The sequence below is a fragment of the Lipotes vexillifer genome, unplaced genomic scaffold (assembly GCF_000442215.2).
Source record: "Lipotes vexillifer unplaced genomic scaffold, Lipotes_vexillifer_v1.1 scaffold722, whole genome shotgun sequence".
Taxonomy (NCBI): Eukaryota; Metazoa; Chordata; class Mammalia; order Artiodactyla; family Lipotidae; genus Lipotes; species Lipotes vexillifer.
Window position 1 is genome coordinate 842,970 of NW_006795213.1, and position 15,474 is coordinate 858,443.

A 15,474-nucleotide genomic window follows, 5' to 3' on the forward strand; every position below is an offset into this window, starting at 1 on the left:
GCCCCTCTGCGCCCGGGAGCCGATTCCCATTGGACAGGAAGAAACACGTGGGGGCCGCGAGCCACGCTGGAGCTCTGGCGGATAACTGGCGGAGGTTCGCCGGCCGAGCGCACTGCGTGGGGCGGGGCTTTCCGAACGAGTCGTTAGGTCGGGAGGGGAGAAAGTAGGCCAGGTCACGTGGGCAGAGTGGGGGGGTGGAGGGGTGCGGGTGCCTAGGTAACGCTCCCGCGGGCTTGGGCAAGTGACCTGGCAGAGTGCCCTCCTGCGGGGACGGTTTGGGACACGGACAGACTCACTCAGAGGGAATGTAGGGGGAACAGAGGGCTGGGGGTTCGTGGGGGCTGAAATAGTCCGGCCGGTGCTGTTACCAAGACTCTTGGACTAAACTTGCCCCTGTTACCTAGGACCCCCCCCCCCAACCAACCACCTGTTTAGACACTTGAGTTTGCATACTATGTAAAATCGTGTACAAACGCAACTTAAGAAACCCCTTTCTAACCACATTGTTCCCCCATCCCAAACTCCTCCAGTATAGAAATTCGCATCCACATCCCATATGTCCTAAAACTTTGGTCCTGTTCATATCCTCATAGAAGCTTCAAATATGTAGCTTGGAAGTATTGGAGGACCCAAAAATCACGGACTATGGAGTTGGATCAGGGACTAAGAGATTGGAAAATCCACATACTATGTCCATTTCTCCCTCTGGCATTTCCCCACTGTACTGTACTATCTCCACCAACCACACCTGGTTTGTAATTCGCAATTGAATAGGGCGGGAAGCTTAGATTTCCCACTAAAATCGCTCTCATTCCCAGTTTCACTAATCTGTGTATAAGACTCCCCAACAGTCCCGAAGAATTCACGGGATAAAGGAGAAATGCTTAGGAAATCTCACAGTAAAGGACTGGTTGTAAATTTTAACTTCTGATTCTCTCCAGCTAGTGCCCAGAGCAGAACCACGCTGAGGCTGGCACTGCAGACTGGCTTCTTTCTCAACATAGAGCTGAGGGAAGACAATAAACCTCATTCAGTACCATCCTCACAATTTTTGCCATACCCAGGTTTCACTTGAACTACTACTATTTATTACTTTAAAAAGTTTTACCAGGTTTTTTTTGTTTTTTGGTTTTTTTGGCTGTGCTGTGTGGCTTGTGGGGATCTCAGTTCCCCCACCAGGGATTGAACCTGGGCTTCCGCAGTGAAAACACCAAATCCTAACCACTAAACCACCAGGGAATTCCCTGTATCAGTTTCAAATGAAGGATATAACCCAAACTTCATATTTCTTTAGTAAATTTATCAGGGAGGACACGTCGCGGGGCCTCAGCTGGCGTCACAACGCTCTCTGGGCTGCTCCTCACTCACCTCGCGCCTGTCCGGCCCCTCTTCCTCGCTCCGCTCCTGTTGAGGTCCCCTCCCCCCAACCAACCACCTGTTTAGACACTTGAGTTTGCATACTATGTAAAATCGTGTACAAACGCAACTTAAGAAACCCCTTTCTAACCACATTGTTCCCCCATCCCAAACTCCTCCAGTATAGAAATTCGCATCCACATCCCATATGTCCTAAAACTTTGGTCCTGTTCATATCCTCATAGAAGCTTCAAATATGTAGCTTGGAAGTATTGGAGGACCCAAAAATCACGGACTATGGAGTTGGATCAGGGACTAAGAGATTGGAAAATCCACATACTATGTCCATTTCTCCCTCTGGCATTTCCCCACTGTACTGTACTATCTCCACCAACCACACCTGGTTTGTAATTCGCAATTGAATAGGGCGGGAAGCTTAGATTTCCCACTAAAATCGCTCTCATTCCCAGTTTCACTAATCTGTGTATAAGACTCCCCAACAGTCCCGAAGAATTCACGGGATAAAGGAGAAATGCTTAGGAAATCTCACAGTAAAGGACTGGTTGTAAATTTTAACTTCTGATTCTCTCCAGCTAGTGCCCAGAGCAGAACCACGCTGAGGCTGGCACTGCAGACTGGCTTCTTTCTCAACATAGAGCTGAGGGAAGACAATAAACCTCATTCAGTACCATCCTCACAATTTTTGCCATACCCAGGTTTCACTTGAACTACTACTATTTATTACTTTAAAAAGTTTTACCAGGTTTTTTTTGTTTTTTGGTTTTTTTGGCTGTGCTGTGTGGCTTGTGGGGATCTCAGTTCCCCCACCAGGGATTGAACCTGGGCTTCCGCAGTGAAAACACCAAATCCTAACCACTAAACCACCAGGGAATTCCCTGTATCAGTTTCAAATGAAGGATATAACCCAAACTTCATATTTCTTTAGTAAATTTAAAATCAGTATCACCTGCCCACAAACAGAAAGTAACTATAAAAAGAAATACAATGAAAAGGAAATATATTATTAAATTCTACCAAAATAACATCAATGTCAAAGCTAGTGAACCCGGGGCCTGCCCTCTCTTTCTCAGAGAAAGAAATTAACAAATGTTATAGAGGTAATAAGGCATAAGTCTCCCAAACTGAAGCTTTTTCTTGACATCATCAGAATATTGAAAAGCATTTAATTTTTATACTTTCAGTGTTACTTACTTCTGTGTCTCTATACTATTAAAATTACTTCTTATATCACCAGTAGCATATATCCCACCCTTTGGTACATACCAAATGTAATAGATCAACATTGGTGGCACACATAACAATGTGCAAATTCTGACTCTGCTACTTACTGGATTTGATTTTGGACAATCATTTTTTCCATTTTTTCAATTCCTTTATATGAAAAATGGGAATAATATCTACCCCTTAGTGTTGTGGAAAAGATTAATATAGATAATATAAAGGACTTGGCCCATAATAGGCACTTGGTTAATGTCCTCTCCATCTCCCTTCGGCAAGTCCTAAAACCTCTTCATTCTCCAAATTCCTCTAACTCCTGAGTAGTAGCCAGTCTCTGAAATGGCCCCTAATGATCCCTCCCTTCTGGTATTCACATCTTTGTGTAATCCTCTCCCACACTAAATCAGGGTTGGTCTATGTGACCAATAGAATATGGCAGAAGTGATGGTATATCACTTCTGATGCTAAAAGACATTGCAGCTTCTGCTTTCCTTTCTCTCTTGGATCAGTGGCTCAGGGAGAGCCAGCTGCCATGTCAGGAGGAGAGGCCCATGTGGTGAAGAACTGTGGCCACTGGCCAACAGCCAGAGGGCAGAGAAAATACCTCCACTTTAACTTAGTACGAGGTTGAGAGTTAGGGACCCAAGGCTCTGAGAGAAGGAGGTGAGGCAGGATTTAGGGACCCCACATATAAAGTGAGAAGATGAGGAAACTGGACTTCAAGGGTGGGGACAGCATCTGCAGACCTATAGCAACAGACTGACCACAGTTCACAAAAAGAATCTGGACTATCTGGCTTCCTAGCCCCCAGGTTCCAATGGGTCCCCTTGCATACAGAGAGACTACAGAACCAGCCCCATGGAGAAAACTGAGCTAGCCAGGGATGAGTGAAATAATGCAGGATGAGGAAGCAAGTTCTCTTTTGGCACCTGCTACCTCTTTATCAACTCCAGCTGCTCAGGTGGGTGAGAGAGTGGAACAACCCTGTAACCAGTCTCCTCTTATTAACTCACCCCACTCTACCCCCATGCTCAAGAGTCTATTTCCAATCCTAACAGAACCTAGGCTGGTTGCCGCACCTCCCTCCAGTCTAACTTTTCCAGTAATTGCCAAAGAAATCACTCATTCTTTCAGCAAATATTCATTGTGTTATGCACCAACAATGTACCAACTACTGCATTAGTCATTAGGTATACAGTGATGAACAAAACATGTATATCTCCATACTCACAGAACATATAGTGTAGAGAAGAAGAAACAGCTCTCTATATATATATAATACATATATAGGTATTCCTCTGTGTGTGTGTGTATATATATGCAAATCAATTGTGATCATTGTTTTGAAAGAAATGAACAGATTTTACACAAGGATGATATTCAAAAGAGTTAACAGGGCACACAGCATAAGCACCTATCCATCAAAATAGATGTCAGTTTAATCTGAATAAAGACTATCTGTGAACAGTTTTTCTACTTCTCCTGGTAAGAAATCGTACTACTGCTCGTTCTGTGAAGGGAGTATATCTGTAGACCCTAACTTTGATTAGAGAAGTGAAGCAAGTGATAACTGGGCTGAGGCAAAAGGAGGAGGATTTAGCCAGGGCAAGGGGTGGGGGAAGGCGGGAGAGAACATTTTAGGAGAGGAAACAGCATGTGTGAAGGCCCTAAAGCCCTGCTCCCTCAGGCCATCCCATCAAGAGCCACAAGGTTAGTGGATAGGTAGGTAGTAGGCGAGTCACTAATGCCTAGTGAGCATGCTTTGAAACTAGGTCAGGGAGAAGGTAGGGTAGTGATATGATCTGAGTCACTCCTGCTAATACCACTACTCGCTAACATTAAGTGAGTACTTATTAAGTATATTAAGTTTACTTTTCTTATTTGGGCCTTACAATGACCTTTTGAGGTGTGATTATTCCCTTTCTACCTATTTAGAAACTTTGGCACAGGCAGGTTAAATAATTTTCCCAAGGAAGCACAGGTAATAAAGGGTGGGGCTGAGAGTTTAACCCAGTCACTGCTCTTCAGCAGCAAGATGTAAATTTTGAAGAGATCACTCCGTGGAAGGAAAGTGGATTAGAGCAGGTAAATGGAAATGGGGAGACCAGTCAGGAGGCTATCACAGACATCCGGGATTCTAGGCCTAATTGGGTAACAGATAATTGAAATGCAGTTCAGACCAACTGGGGCAAAAAGGGGAATTTGTTGGCTTACATAACCAAACTGGGGCATGGGCTGGGGTGTGAATGACTAAAACCAATGACAGGGGGATGCCTCCCCATCTCTTTGCTTTATTTTCTCTGATCCAGATCCCTTGACATGATAGGAAATGGCCACCAATGGTCCCTGCCCTCACATATCACATTGTGTCCAAGAGAGGGGGTCTGAGTGTCTTCCTTATTTTTTTTTTATTTTTATTTATTTATTTTTTTTAATTTTTTTTTTTTGCGATACGCGGGCCTCTCACTGTTGTGGCCTCTCCTGCTGCGGAGCACAGGCTCCGGACGCGCCAGGCTCAGCGGCCATGGCTCACGGGCCCAGCCGCTCCGTGACGTGTGGGATCTTCCGGGACCGGGGCACGAACCCATGTCCCCTGCATCGGCAGGCGGACTCTCAACCACTGCGCCACCAGGGAAGCCCTGAGTCTCTTCCTTTAAATTCAGTTTTTAAAACCCCAGGACAGGACTCTGATGGTTTAGGTGCCTACCTTTGTGGTGAGGAGGTGGTGTGGGGCAGGATATGATGAGAGTAGCCCCCACCAGAACCATATGGTTAGTATGGGGAAGGAACAGGTTTATCAAAGAAAGGGAGTTTGTTCCCCAGAAAAGGAGGATGCTAGACAGATCAAACAAAAGATGTCCATTACATCAGGGAACAGAAGATAGCCACTTGGACCAAAATGGTGGCAGCAGAAATGGCAAAAGTGTGCAGCTTCAAAATATATTTTGGGTATTCAGTTAGAGAGGAAGATACTATTGATTTCCGGGTTCTTCATCAAATATTAAGTATACACCTATTAAGTGCAAGACACTTCTAGGCAGTGGGTATACAGTGGTGAACAAAACTGACATGGTCTCTGACCTCATGAAGTTAACCCTTTAGTGGAGGAGACTTACAATTCACAAGTAGCCAAACCAAACAGTATGAAGTTACAACTTGTGTTAAGTGTTAAAAGAGAAACAAAAGTGCAAGGACAAAGAATAATGGGAGAGACCCACTTCTGTGGTGACTTTTTTTTTTTTGGCCATGCAACGCAGCTTATGGGATCTTAGTTCCCCGACCAGGGATCAAACCCAGGCCCTTGGAAGTGATAGCATGGAGTCCTAACCACTAGGCCACCAGGGAATTCCCTGTGGTGACTTTTCAACTGAGGTCTGTAGGAAAAGTAGAAGGCTCCAGAAGTGCAGCTGAATTCCAAACATTAATAACATCCCTCCTTTAACAAGGAAGAGCAATACAGTTTTAGGAAATTCTTTCCCTCCCTATATTCCAAAAGTGGTCCTGAATGGCTAAGTCAATCAAAGTAAACTCATCACTCTTAGCATTACTGGCTCAGGATTGCCTAAACCATGCATGATATTCACCTTGTGAAAGTTATAGGTTTAGGAGTTAGCATATGACCTAAATTGGCCTTATCAGACCAAAGGGAAGGACTTTTGTTCCATTGTGGAGACAGACAGTGCTCTCTCCCACTGACTTGAATAAGGATTCACATAACCCTTACTGCTTTTGGCTTCTATGACCTTGAAGGACAAGCCTTAGGTTGAAGCAAAGTGAGTGGCAGGAGGAAACTTGGTCCTTGATGATGCTCTTGGGCCACTGAATACATCAACTATAATATTAGTTCTCTCTCTGAGCTTCCTGCTATGAGAACCACCATACGTATTTGTTTTTTGTATAAGCTGCCTTGAGTCAGATTTCTGTACTTCTGCCAAATACATTTTAAGAAATACACAAACAATAGAAATAGTATATGCCAAGGCCCTGAGATGGGAAAAACCTTGAATAATTAGAGAAATTACAGAGATCACATAATGAAATGATCCAGTAAGATTATCTTAAAGTGCAACCAGCCCTCTCCATGCATATTAAGCTTCTAGTCAGATTTTAGTGCCTTGCTTGTAGAGATGAGTAGATAGCTGAAGATCAGCAAGCATTGGAAAAAACACTTTTAACATAAAAATAGGCCAAAACAAAACAGAAACAGAAAATAAGGTCTTAGAGGATCAGAAACAATTCCAGAAACAAAAGAAAGTGGGAGGGGGACTATAATTAGTAACCTCAGAAACGAAGAGGATATTGAACAAAAACAGGGGAGCTATAAAAAACAAACATTCAGAGAATAATAAAGAGCTCTTGGAAATTAAAAATATGATAAAAGCATTGGAAGATAAAACTTGAAGAAATAGTCAAGAAAATTGGGCAAAAAAGATAGTGATGGACAGGAAAAAATTAGACAATCAGTTCAGGAGGTCCAACATCTGTATTATATGAGTTTCAGAATGAGAGGGGGCCCACTAAGTGCCCAGCACAAAGAATAAGAAAAGATCAATGCCACAACATATTAGAACATTGGAGTCAAAGAGAAGATCCTAAAGGTTTCTGAGATACAAAATAGGTCACATACAAAGAAAGGATGAAGAATCAGAATGACTTCAGACTTGTCAGCAGCAACACTGGAGTCCAAAAGACAGTGAGTGATGTCATCAAATATCTGAAGAAAAATAACTAACAACCAATTTTTTTTTTAACCCAGCCAAGCTATCAATTAAGTAGAATAGAATAAAGACACACAGTCTCAAAGGACTTATCTACCATGCACCCTTTCCAGGAAGCTATCGGAGATGTACACCAAAATGAGGGGGTAAATCAAGGAAAAAAGTAGTAGAATTCAGGAAAAAAGGACTTATCTACCATGCACCCTTTCCAGGAAGCTATCGGAGATGTACACCAAAATGAGGGGGTAAATCAAGGAAAAAAGTAGTAGAATTCAGGAAAAAAGGGCATCCAATATAGGAGATAAGGAAATCCCCAGGCTGTTTGAAGGGAGACCCCAGGATGATAACTTTGCAGCAGGCTTAGAGAAGCAACTATTTCAGAGTGGAACAGGAGAATGAAAGGGTCTGGAGGTGTATATATAAGGAAAAAAAAGGAAACTTATAAAACTGATAAGTTTTATAACTGATAAAATTGATAATATAACTGATTATATTTGAATATATGAAGAGGAAATTTCCACTTCTAGAGGAGCATCTTAGAATTAATTGATATAAAAAAAGAATTAATTGATAATAAGTACATACAGGGGCTTCCCTGGTGGTGCAGTGGTTAAGAATCCGCCTGCCAATTCAGGGGACAGGGGTTCGAGCCCTGGTTCAAGAAGATCCCATATGCCGTGGAGCGACTAAGCCCGTGTGCCACAACTACTGAGCCTGGGCTCTAAAGCACACAAGCCACAACTACTGAGCCCATGTGCCACAACTACTGAAGCCCGCGTGCCTACAGCCCATGCCCCGCAACAAGAGAAGCCAGTGCAGTGAGAAGCCCGCGCACTGCGATGAAGAGTAGACCCCGCTCTCCGCAACTAGAGAAAGCCCGCGCGCAGCAACGAAGACCCAACGCAGCCAAAAATAAAATAAATTAATTAAATAATTAAAAAAATAAGTACATACACAACTAAGTAAACACACCAAAAAAGGGATAATTATTAATATCAAGGGGGAAACATACAAGAAAGGAAATGTAAACAGTGCACTGTGTCACAGCTTGTAAATAATATATACACACTCATAAAATGTAAACATTCATTATTGATCTAACAAAAGTAACATTACTACACTAGGAGAATGAAGAGAGAAGGTACATGCATATATATGGAGAGGATGGGAGAGCTAAAGTCCTCATTTTTGAGATAGAAATCCATGGCTAATATCTGACACTTAAAAAGCCAGAAATGGCATGATACTTAGAAAAAGCAATAAATGCCAGAAGAAACAGTTAAAAGAGTTTTAACTTCCTTTAAGCAGTACAAAGCAGAAAGGAATAAGGGATAAATATTTTTCATTATGTCTTGTATGGAACTTATGTACATATATAACTGCCATAAAGACAAATAAATACTATAAAAACCCAACCATGGGGCTTCCCTGGTGGCACAGTGGTTAAGAATCCACCTGCCAATGCAGGGGACAAGGGTTCGAGCCCTGGTCTGGGAGGATCCCACATGCTGCGGAGCAACTGGGCCCGTGTGCCACAACTGCTGAGCCTGCGCTCTGGAGCCCACGAGCCACAGCTGCTGAGCCTGCCTGCCGCAGCCGCTGAAGCCCGCACGCCTAGAGCCTGTGCTCCGCAACAAGAGGAGCCACCGCGATGAGAAGCCCACGCACAGTAACGAAGAGTAGCCCCCCTTCCCCGCAACTAGAGAAAGCCTGTGAGCAGCAACAAAGACCCAACGCAGCCAAAAATTAATTTTTTTTAAGAAGTCAAATTTAGGAGGGCTTCCCTGGTGGCACAGTGGTTAAGAATCTGCCTGCCAATGCAGGAGACACGGGTTCGAGCCCTTGTCCGGGAAGACCCCATATGCCGCGGAGCAACTAAGCCCGCGTGCCACAACTACTGAAGCCCGTGAGCCTAGAGCCCGCGCTCCTCAACAAGAGAAGCCACCGCAATAAGCATGCGCACCGAAACGAAGAGTACCCCACACTCTCCACAACTAGAGAAGGCCCGCACACACCAATGAAGACCCAATGCAGCCAAAAATAAATAAAATAAATAAATTATTTTTAAAAAGTCAAATTTAGGGAGTTCCCTGGAGGTCCAGTGGTTAGGATTTGGTGCTTTCATTGCTGTGGCCTGGGTTCAATCCCTGGTGGGGGAACTAAGATCTCAGAAGCTGTGGGATGTGGCCAAAAAATAAAAATCAACTTTATTGAGGTATAATTTACAGACATTAAAATAGATACATTTTAAGTGTGCAATTTGATGAGTTTTGACAAATGTATAGATAATTTGATTTAGGGTGAAGGTCATTAAGGTCATCTGGGATTATGCCCGTCCAGGGATTTAGCAGAGGTATCCTAGCTAGGAAAGAGAACAACACCAGGGCTCTTGGGAGACATACCCAAACAGGGACAAGTGGCAACACCAAGGGCTGACATGAGATTGGTCCTGGGGTTTCACTGCACCAGGATCTGGACCTCCAGAATGTCTGGAAACTTCATGGCACCTCTTGGTCCTCCTGAGGGAGTGAGCCTAATCCCTTTCACACCAGTGTCCACCAATCTCACTTGTATAGGCCAGGAAGGGAGACCTGGGACTGAATTCTCCCTCTCCTCTGCCCTGCAACTTTCCTGCCACCAACCACGGCCCCCATCTCTGCCCATAGATGGGGGGCGCTCCGGCTTGCGACAGCCAAGCTTCACTGCTGCCATAAACGGGGCCTGATTTTCTCTCCATTCATAGTTAGAAACCGGCTTCGGGTTCGCCGCAGTACGTCCGGCAGGGAAAAGCAAAAGCTCTAGGCTACGTGTTGGCGTCGGGAATCCCCCTTCGGGTCCGCCAGCCTCCGGTCCCTTGGGGCACTTGGCGTGATGGGCTGGGCCCGCCCAGCAATCAGTCGCTGTCGCTGTCTACCGCCCCTCTGCGTCTAAAACCCTCGAGGGGTTGCAGGTTCAGCTTCACTTAAGAGACCGAAACTCTTTAAGTGTTCAGGTTAGGTGGAAAAACTGAGGCAGGACTGGGGACTCTGGTGAGAGGTCTGAAGCTGGCTGCAGACTTTCTCCCCGAAACTGGGAGAACACCTTCCGAAAGCCCAAAAAGCGCATGCCAATCCAAGAAGAAACCGCTGGGGTCGGTGCTAATATCTGGGGGAGAGCGAAGCGCCGCCCACGCGAGTGGGAAATCCCAGAGGTGGGGCTGGCTGTGGGTTGGGCCTGGGGTGGGGTCCCGGCGGGGGGCGGGGCCTACCTGGGCTACCGGGTGTGCCAGCCTAGCCCTGCACAGCGGAGGTGGTAGTGGCCCTGGTCTGTGGCTCCCGTCCTATTTGCTCTGAACCTCGCAGCCATGGAGGGACCCCAGGAGCTTCTTAGTGGGAAGCTCCGGCTCTGCTTCACCCCCGTTGCCCGGACCAGCCTCCTGGTGCTCAGGCTCAACGACGCGGCGCTGCGGGCGCTGCACGAGTGTCAGCGGCAACAGGTACGGCCGGCCCGGGCCCCATCCTCTCCATCCCCTACCCCTCGGGAAGTCGGGCCTCAGCCGGCGACCGTGCCCAAGGGGCCTGGGGATGGGAAGCAGCATCCTCAGTCTCCGACCTTCCCACCTCTCCAAGTGAAGCCTTCGAGGCAGGTCCCCCCACCCCCACCCCGGGCACCCGACGCCGGATCCAGGACGCTGCTTCACCTGCTCTTAGCTCAAGTCTGTGCTCTCCCTCCAGGTTCGGCCAGTGATTGCTTTCCAAGGCAACCGAGGGGTAAGCGCGGGCCTGGGGTGTGTGGAGGTGGAGTGCAGGGAGAACAGACATGGGCTCCAGGAAGGTACCATCAGGGCGGGAGGCTGAGGGCAGCCAAGGTCTGAGGAAGTTTCGAGAATTGAACCCCAAATGGGGTGAGGGGCTGCTGGGTTGTGGTCCCAAGAGGCTGCGGTTGAAGAGACTGCCGTCTTAGCCTCCTGAGGAACTCAGGCCCAGCTGCACCTGGTGTGCTAATGAGCCCCGTGGGACCCATCTTCAGGCTTAGGCTGGCTCAGGGAGGAGTGGCATTCATAGTAGGAGGAGGAACTGACTTTCATAGAGCTTACAGTCTCCTTTCACCCACAGTATTTGAGGGTCCCAGGTCCTGGCTGGTCCTGCCTCTTTTCCTTCATAGTGTCTCAGTGTGGCCAGGAGGGCCCTGGTGGTGGCTTGGACCTTGTGTGCCAACATTTAGGCAGGTAAGGGGAATAGGTAGCAGGTAAGAAAGAGTTTGTACAAAGTCCGGGAAGGGGATATCCAGAGGTGCTTCAGAGATCTCCACCTTCCTGTTTTTTGTTTGTTTTTTGTTTTAAACCACCTCTTTCCAGATCTGGGCCTAACCGCCTCCACTGCCTGGGTCCACTCAGGGAGAGCCTCACTATTTGGGCAGCCATGGATTCTATCCCAGCCCCATCTTCAGTTCAGGGACACAACCTGACTGAAGATGCCAGAGATCATGAGAGCTGGCAGAACATGGGAGACTATTCTGCAGGAGACACAATTTCACAGCCACAGATGGCACTAGAAGAGGTAAGGCCAGAAACTGTAGGGAGTTGGGATAAGGTGGGGCAAAGCCTGAAGCCTAGGGAGCCAAGTGCCCCTGCCACTTTCCCTGCCAGGTGCCAGATCCACTGGCAAGCAGCCAAGGACAGTCACTCCCAGGATCCTTGAGGGAACACATGGCACAGTGGGAAGTGAGGTACTTGGGGGCAGGGTGGGACTAATCTGGGAAGCCCTGGTATTGTCTTCTCTAATCTCCACCCTAAATGCTGTAAAAAGGGATCTAGCCCTACCCTTGGCTTCATCTCTCCCATTCCCTCTTCAAATATCCTAGGAACCAGACCCATCTTCCAAACAGAGGGCCTGATCAGGTACTGCCTTCCTCTGCTAGCCAGAAACACGTGGACAAGGTAAGTTGTAATAGCAAGGGTTTTTCAAAGAGTTGTGTCCAATGAGGCTAAAATTTAAAAATTGGGACCTTATAATTTTCATGCTCCCAGAGCTCATTATATGGAAGTTATTTTTATTATTTTTATGTTTTTTAATTTTTATTTTATTATTTTTTGCGGTACGCAGGCCTCTCACTGCTGTGGCCTCTCCCGCCGCGGAGCACAGGCTCCGGACGCGCAGGCTCAGCAGCCATGGCTCACGGGTCCAGCCATTCCGCTGCATGTGGGATCTTCCCGGACAGGGGCACGAACCCGCGTCCCCTGCATCGGCAGGCGGACTCTCAACCACTGTGCCACCAGGGAAGCCCTGAAGTAATTTTTAAGAGAAGGACAGAATAGGAGGCTTCTGGCTTACTGTTCATGTGATCAAGATATTTTCTCCAACAGAAACGTCCAGCACCTGCAGCTACTGTAAAATTAAAAGAAAAGAGGCTCAGATCTCTGTCTCTAGCTCCAAGTCCCCTACAAGGGCTGCCTAGTCAGGAGCAACAGGAGGGAGAAGATTGGGAGCAAGAAGATAAAGATGAAGACATTAGCCCCAGGCTGGTGCACAGTCCCTCAGTTCAAGCAGGTGAGTTAATGGGAGGAGGATGAAACTGCCATAGTGGGGGAAAAAAAAGCCTATCATCACCTTCATGTCTTGCTTCCTTCCTAGACTCTGAATCCTCAAGCCCTGAAGAGGTACCAGATTACCTCCTGTGAGTCCCCTGCCATTTCCAATTTTATCAAGCCTTGTGCATATGAGATATTAAGGTAAACTTCCTGGGAGCTGGAAGCTTTGGGGGGCAATGATATTGAAGGTGACAATACTCTGCTCCTGGCAGGCAATACAGGGCCATCCACAGTGCAGAACAGCACCATGCTTACAAGCAGGACTTTGAGACAGATTATGCTGAATACCGCACTCTGCATGCCCGTGTTGGGGCTGCAAACCAAAGGTTCAGAGAGCTGGGAGCAGAGATGAAGAACACTCAACGAGGAACTCCAGAATACAAGGTAAGGGCTGGATGGGCCCAGGCTGGCCCCTGAGCTCTATTGGCTGTAAACTCCTGGCTAACTGCCCATAATCCTGTTTGTTCAACGACCAATGTGACAAGCAAGCCAGTTTTGAGGGAAAAATTAGTCTGTATAATTTGGTAGAATGAGAAGGGAAGTTCCTTCACTCCCTAAGAGAACTGGAGCTTTTTTCTTAAGGTTAAACTTGGTGCTAACATTTTCTGTTTCAGATGCTGGAAGAAAAGATAGTCCAGGAATATAAAAAGTTCAGGAAGGTAAGACCAGGCCTGGGAATGGTAGCAAAAAGGCAGAATTGACTCTTCTTTTTGACATGGATGCTTTTTCTCTGCAGCGGTACCCAGGTTACAGGGAAGAAAAGCACCGCTGTGAGTACCTGCATCAGAAATTGTCCCACATTAAAGGTCTCATCCTGGAGTTTGAGGAAAACAGGGGCAGCTGAAGACGACAGAGGGCTCTTTACCCTCTGCCCAGTGTGCTATGAAGGAACAAAGCAGCTATTAACTAGAGTACAATTGTCTGCTCTTCTTATTGCTGAGTCCATGGTGGGAAGTAGGAGAGCTGCTCTAGGTTCTTAAAGTTTTTCATATTACCATATTTAAATTTTTAGGGCATGGGCACAGTGCCAAGACTCCACAGCTGTGCCCAGGAGACTAGGAAAAGTAGCAGAGACTTGGCTTCTCCACCTTTAGTTCAGCCAAGTTATTTTTAAATCCTAAGAAATGATACCATTTCCAGGACAAGATACCTTGAGAACATCAGAATTTACTTGGTAGCCTCCCCGAAGAAACAATGAAAACTTTTGGTAACAGAACTAAAGGAACTTGTAATACAACTGGATATAATGGGAAAGGGCTTGGGTGTTACCCATGTACTGAAAGTGAATTCTTTTACAAACATGGCTAAAAAATTAAAACTGATTGCTTCTGTGTCAAGTTTATGTTTTCCTTGAATCCTCTTACCCTTGGCTGTGTATATGAACCAGTTCTGGGGCTCCCTAAAAAATCAGATCCCCAGATCCCAGCCCAGGTCTTATCAATTAGAATCTCCAAGATTATGGTTAGGCATCTTTACTTTTTCAAAGCACTATGGATGATCCTGATATATATTTTGCTAAGAGGCTCTGTCAAATCTTGTAATTCAGTGGTCCCCAACCTTTTCGGCACCAGGGACCAGTTTCATGGAAGACAATTTTTCCACAGACTGGGGTGGGGGGCGGTGGCGGTGGTTCAGGCGGTAATGCGAGCGATGGGGAGCGGCAGATGAAGCCTCGCTTGCCGCCACTCACCTCCTGCTGTGCGGCCTGGTTCCTAGCAGGCCACGGACTGGCCCAGGGGTTGGGGACCCGTTGAAATTGGTAACTAGAGGATACAGTAGGAATAAAGCTCTCCTTTTCCAAACATGGAGGTTGAGGATCACCTGCAACTGGGGCTATCTGGAATTATCCAGTAACTGAAATCTATAACTGTGGATAGGATTTGGATTTACCCACAAAAAGGAAGAGGGAAATGGTTCAATTCATTTGAACCAAAGATCACACCAGTTGTATCCTTTTCATTCCTCACTGTTGCATAAGTAAGTGGATGTTTCACTCACAATGAGGAATGATACTGCCTTTCCCAGTTCCGCTAGAGAAGGAAGTTAATGACCACACCCTGGGCTTTGGGGGAGAGAGCTGTACCCGGCAGTGTCAGCAATTCTTGAAACAACTTGGATGGAACCCCAACCTGATGCCACACCCACACAGGGCATTTCTGGGCAGAGAATAGCCCTTGGGAGATATAAACATGCTCAGCTGCATGGCAAGGATAAACTGCAATCCATCCTTAGGGCATGGGCAGGTCAGAAACAGCCCAACAAGAAAGGTCCCTCACCTGTTCTAATCATCAGGCTAGCGTCCTGTGCAATAAACACGTGAGGATAGAAAGAGATGAAATCTGGAAAGGAATTACAGGTGATAACTGGGTCCACACCCAGTACAGTACAGCTGTATTGACCATTATGGCAGTCACTAGCCCTACATGTGACTGTTTAATAAAAATTTAAAATATGGTTTCTAGCTACATTTCTAATGCTCAATAGCTACAGGTATTGGGCAATGAAGATTATAGAACATTTCTATCATAGCAGAAAGTTCTACTGGACAGTGCTGGTCTAGAGAACCTCTGCTTCCCCACCTCGTGGAGAAAA

General features: G+C 46.4%; 1 protein-coding gene across 2 annotated transcripts; it reads left to right on the plus strand.

The window, feature by feature from the left end:
* The first annotated feature begins 10,584 nt into the window (after positions 1 to 10,584).
* On the plus strand, positions 10,585 to 14,219 carry ELL3 (elongation factor for RNA polymerase II 3). 2 transcript variants are annotated; one of them, XM_007467535.1, is made up of 11 exons: positions 10,585 to 10,788; positions 11,027 to 11,062; positions 11,408 to 11,520; positions 11,650 to 11,851; positions 11,941 to 12,020; positions 12,156 to 12,231; positions 12,658 to 12,841; positions 12,926 to 12,968; positions 13,095 to 13,266; positions 13,497 to 13,541; positions 13,619 to 14,219. In XM_007467535.1, the coding sequence occupies exons 1-11, from the start codon at positions 10,657 to 10,659 to the stop codon at positions 13,724 to 13,726; spliced, it is 1,191 nt and encodes a 396-aa protein (XP_007467597.1). In that variant the 5' UTR covers positions 10,585 to 10,656; the 3' UTR covers positions 13,727 to 14,219. The 2 variants fall into 2 exon arrangements, with proteins under 2 accessions (XP_007467597.1, XP_007467598.1); XM_007467536.1 differs by having other exon boundaries at positions 10,657 to 10,788; positions 11,650 to 11,866; positions 13,619 to 13,726.
* The last annotated feature ends 1,255 nt before the right edge of the window (positions 14,220 to 15,474 follow it).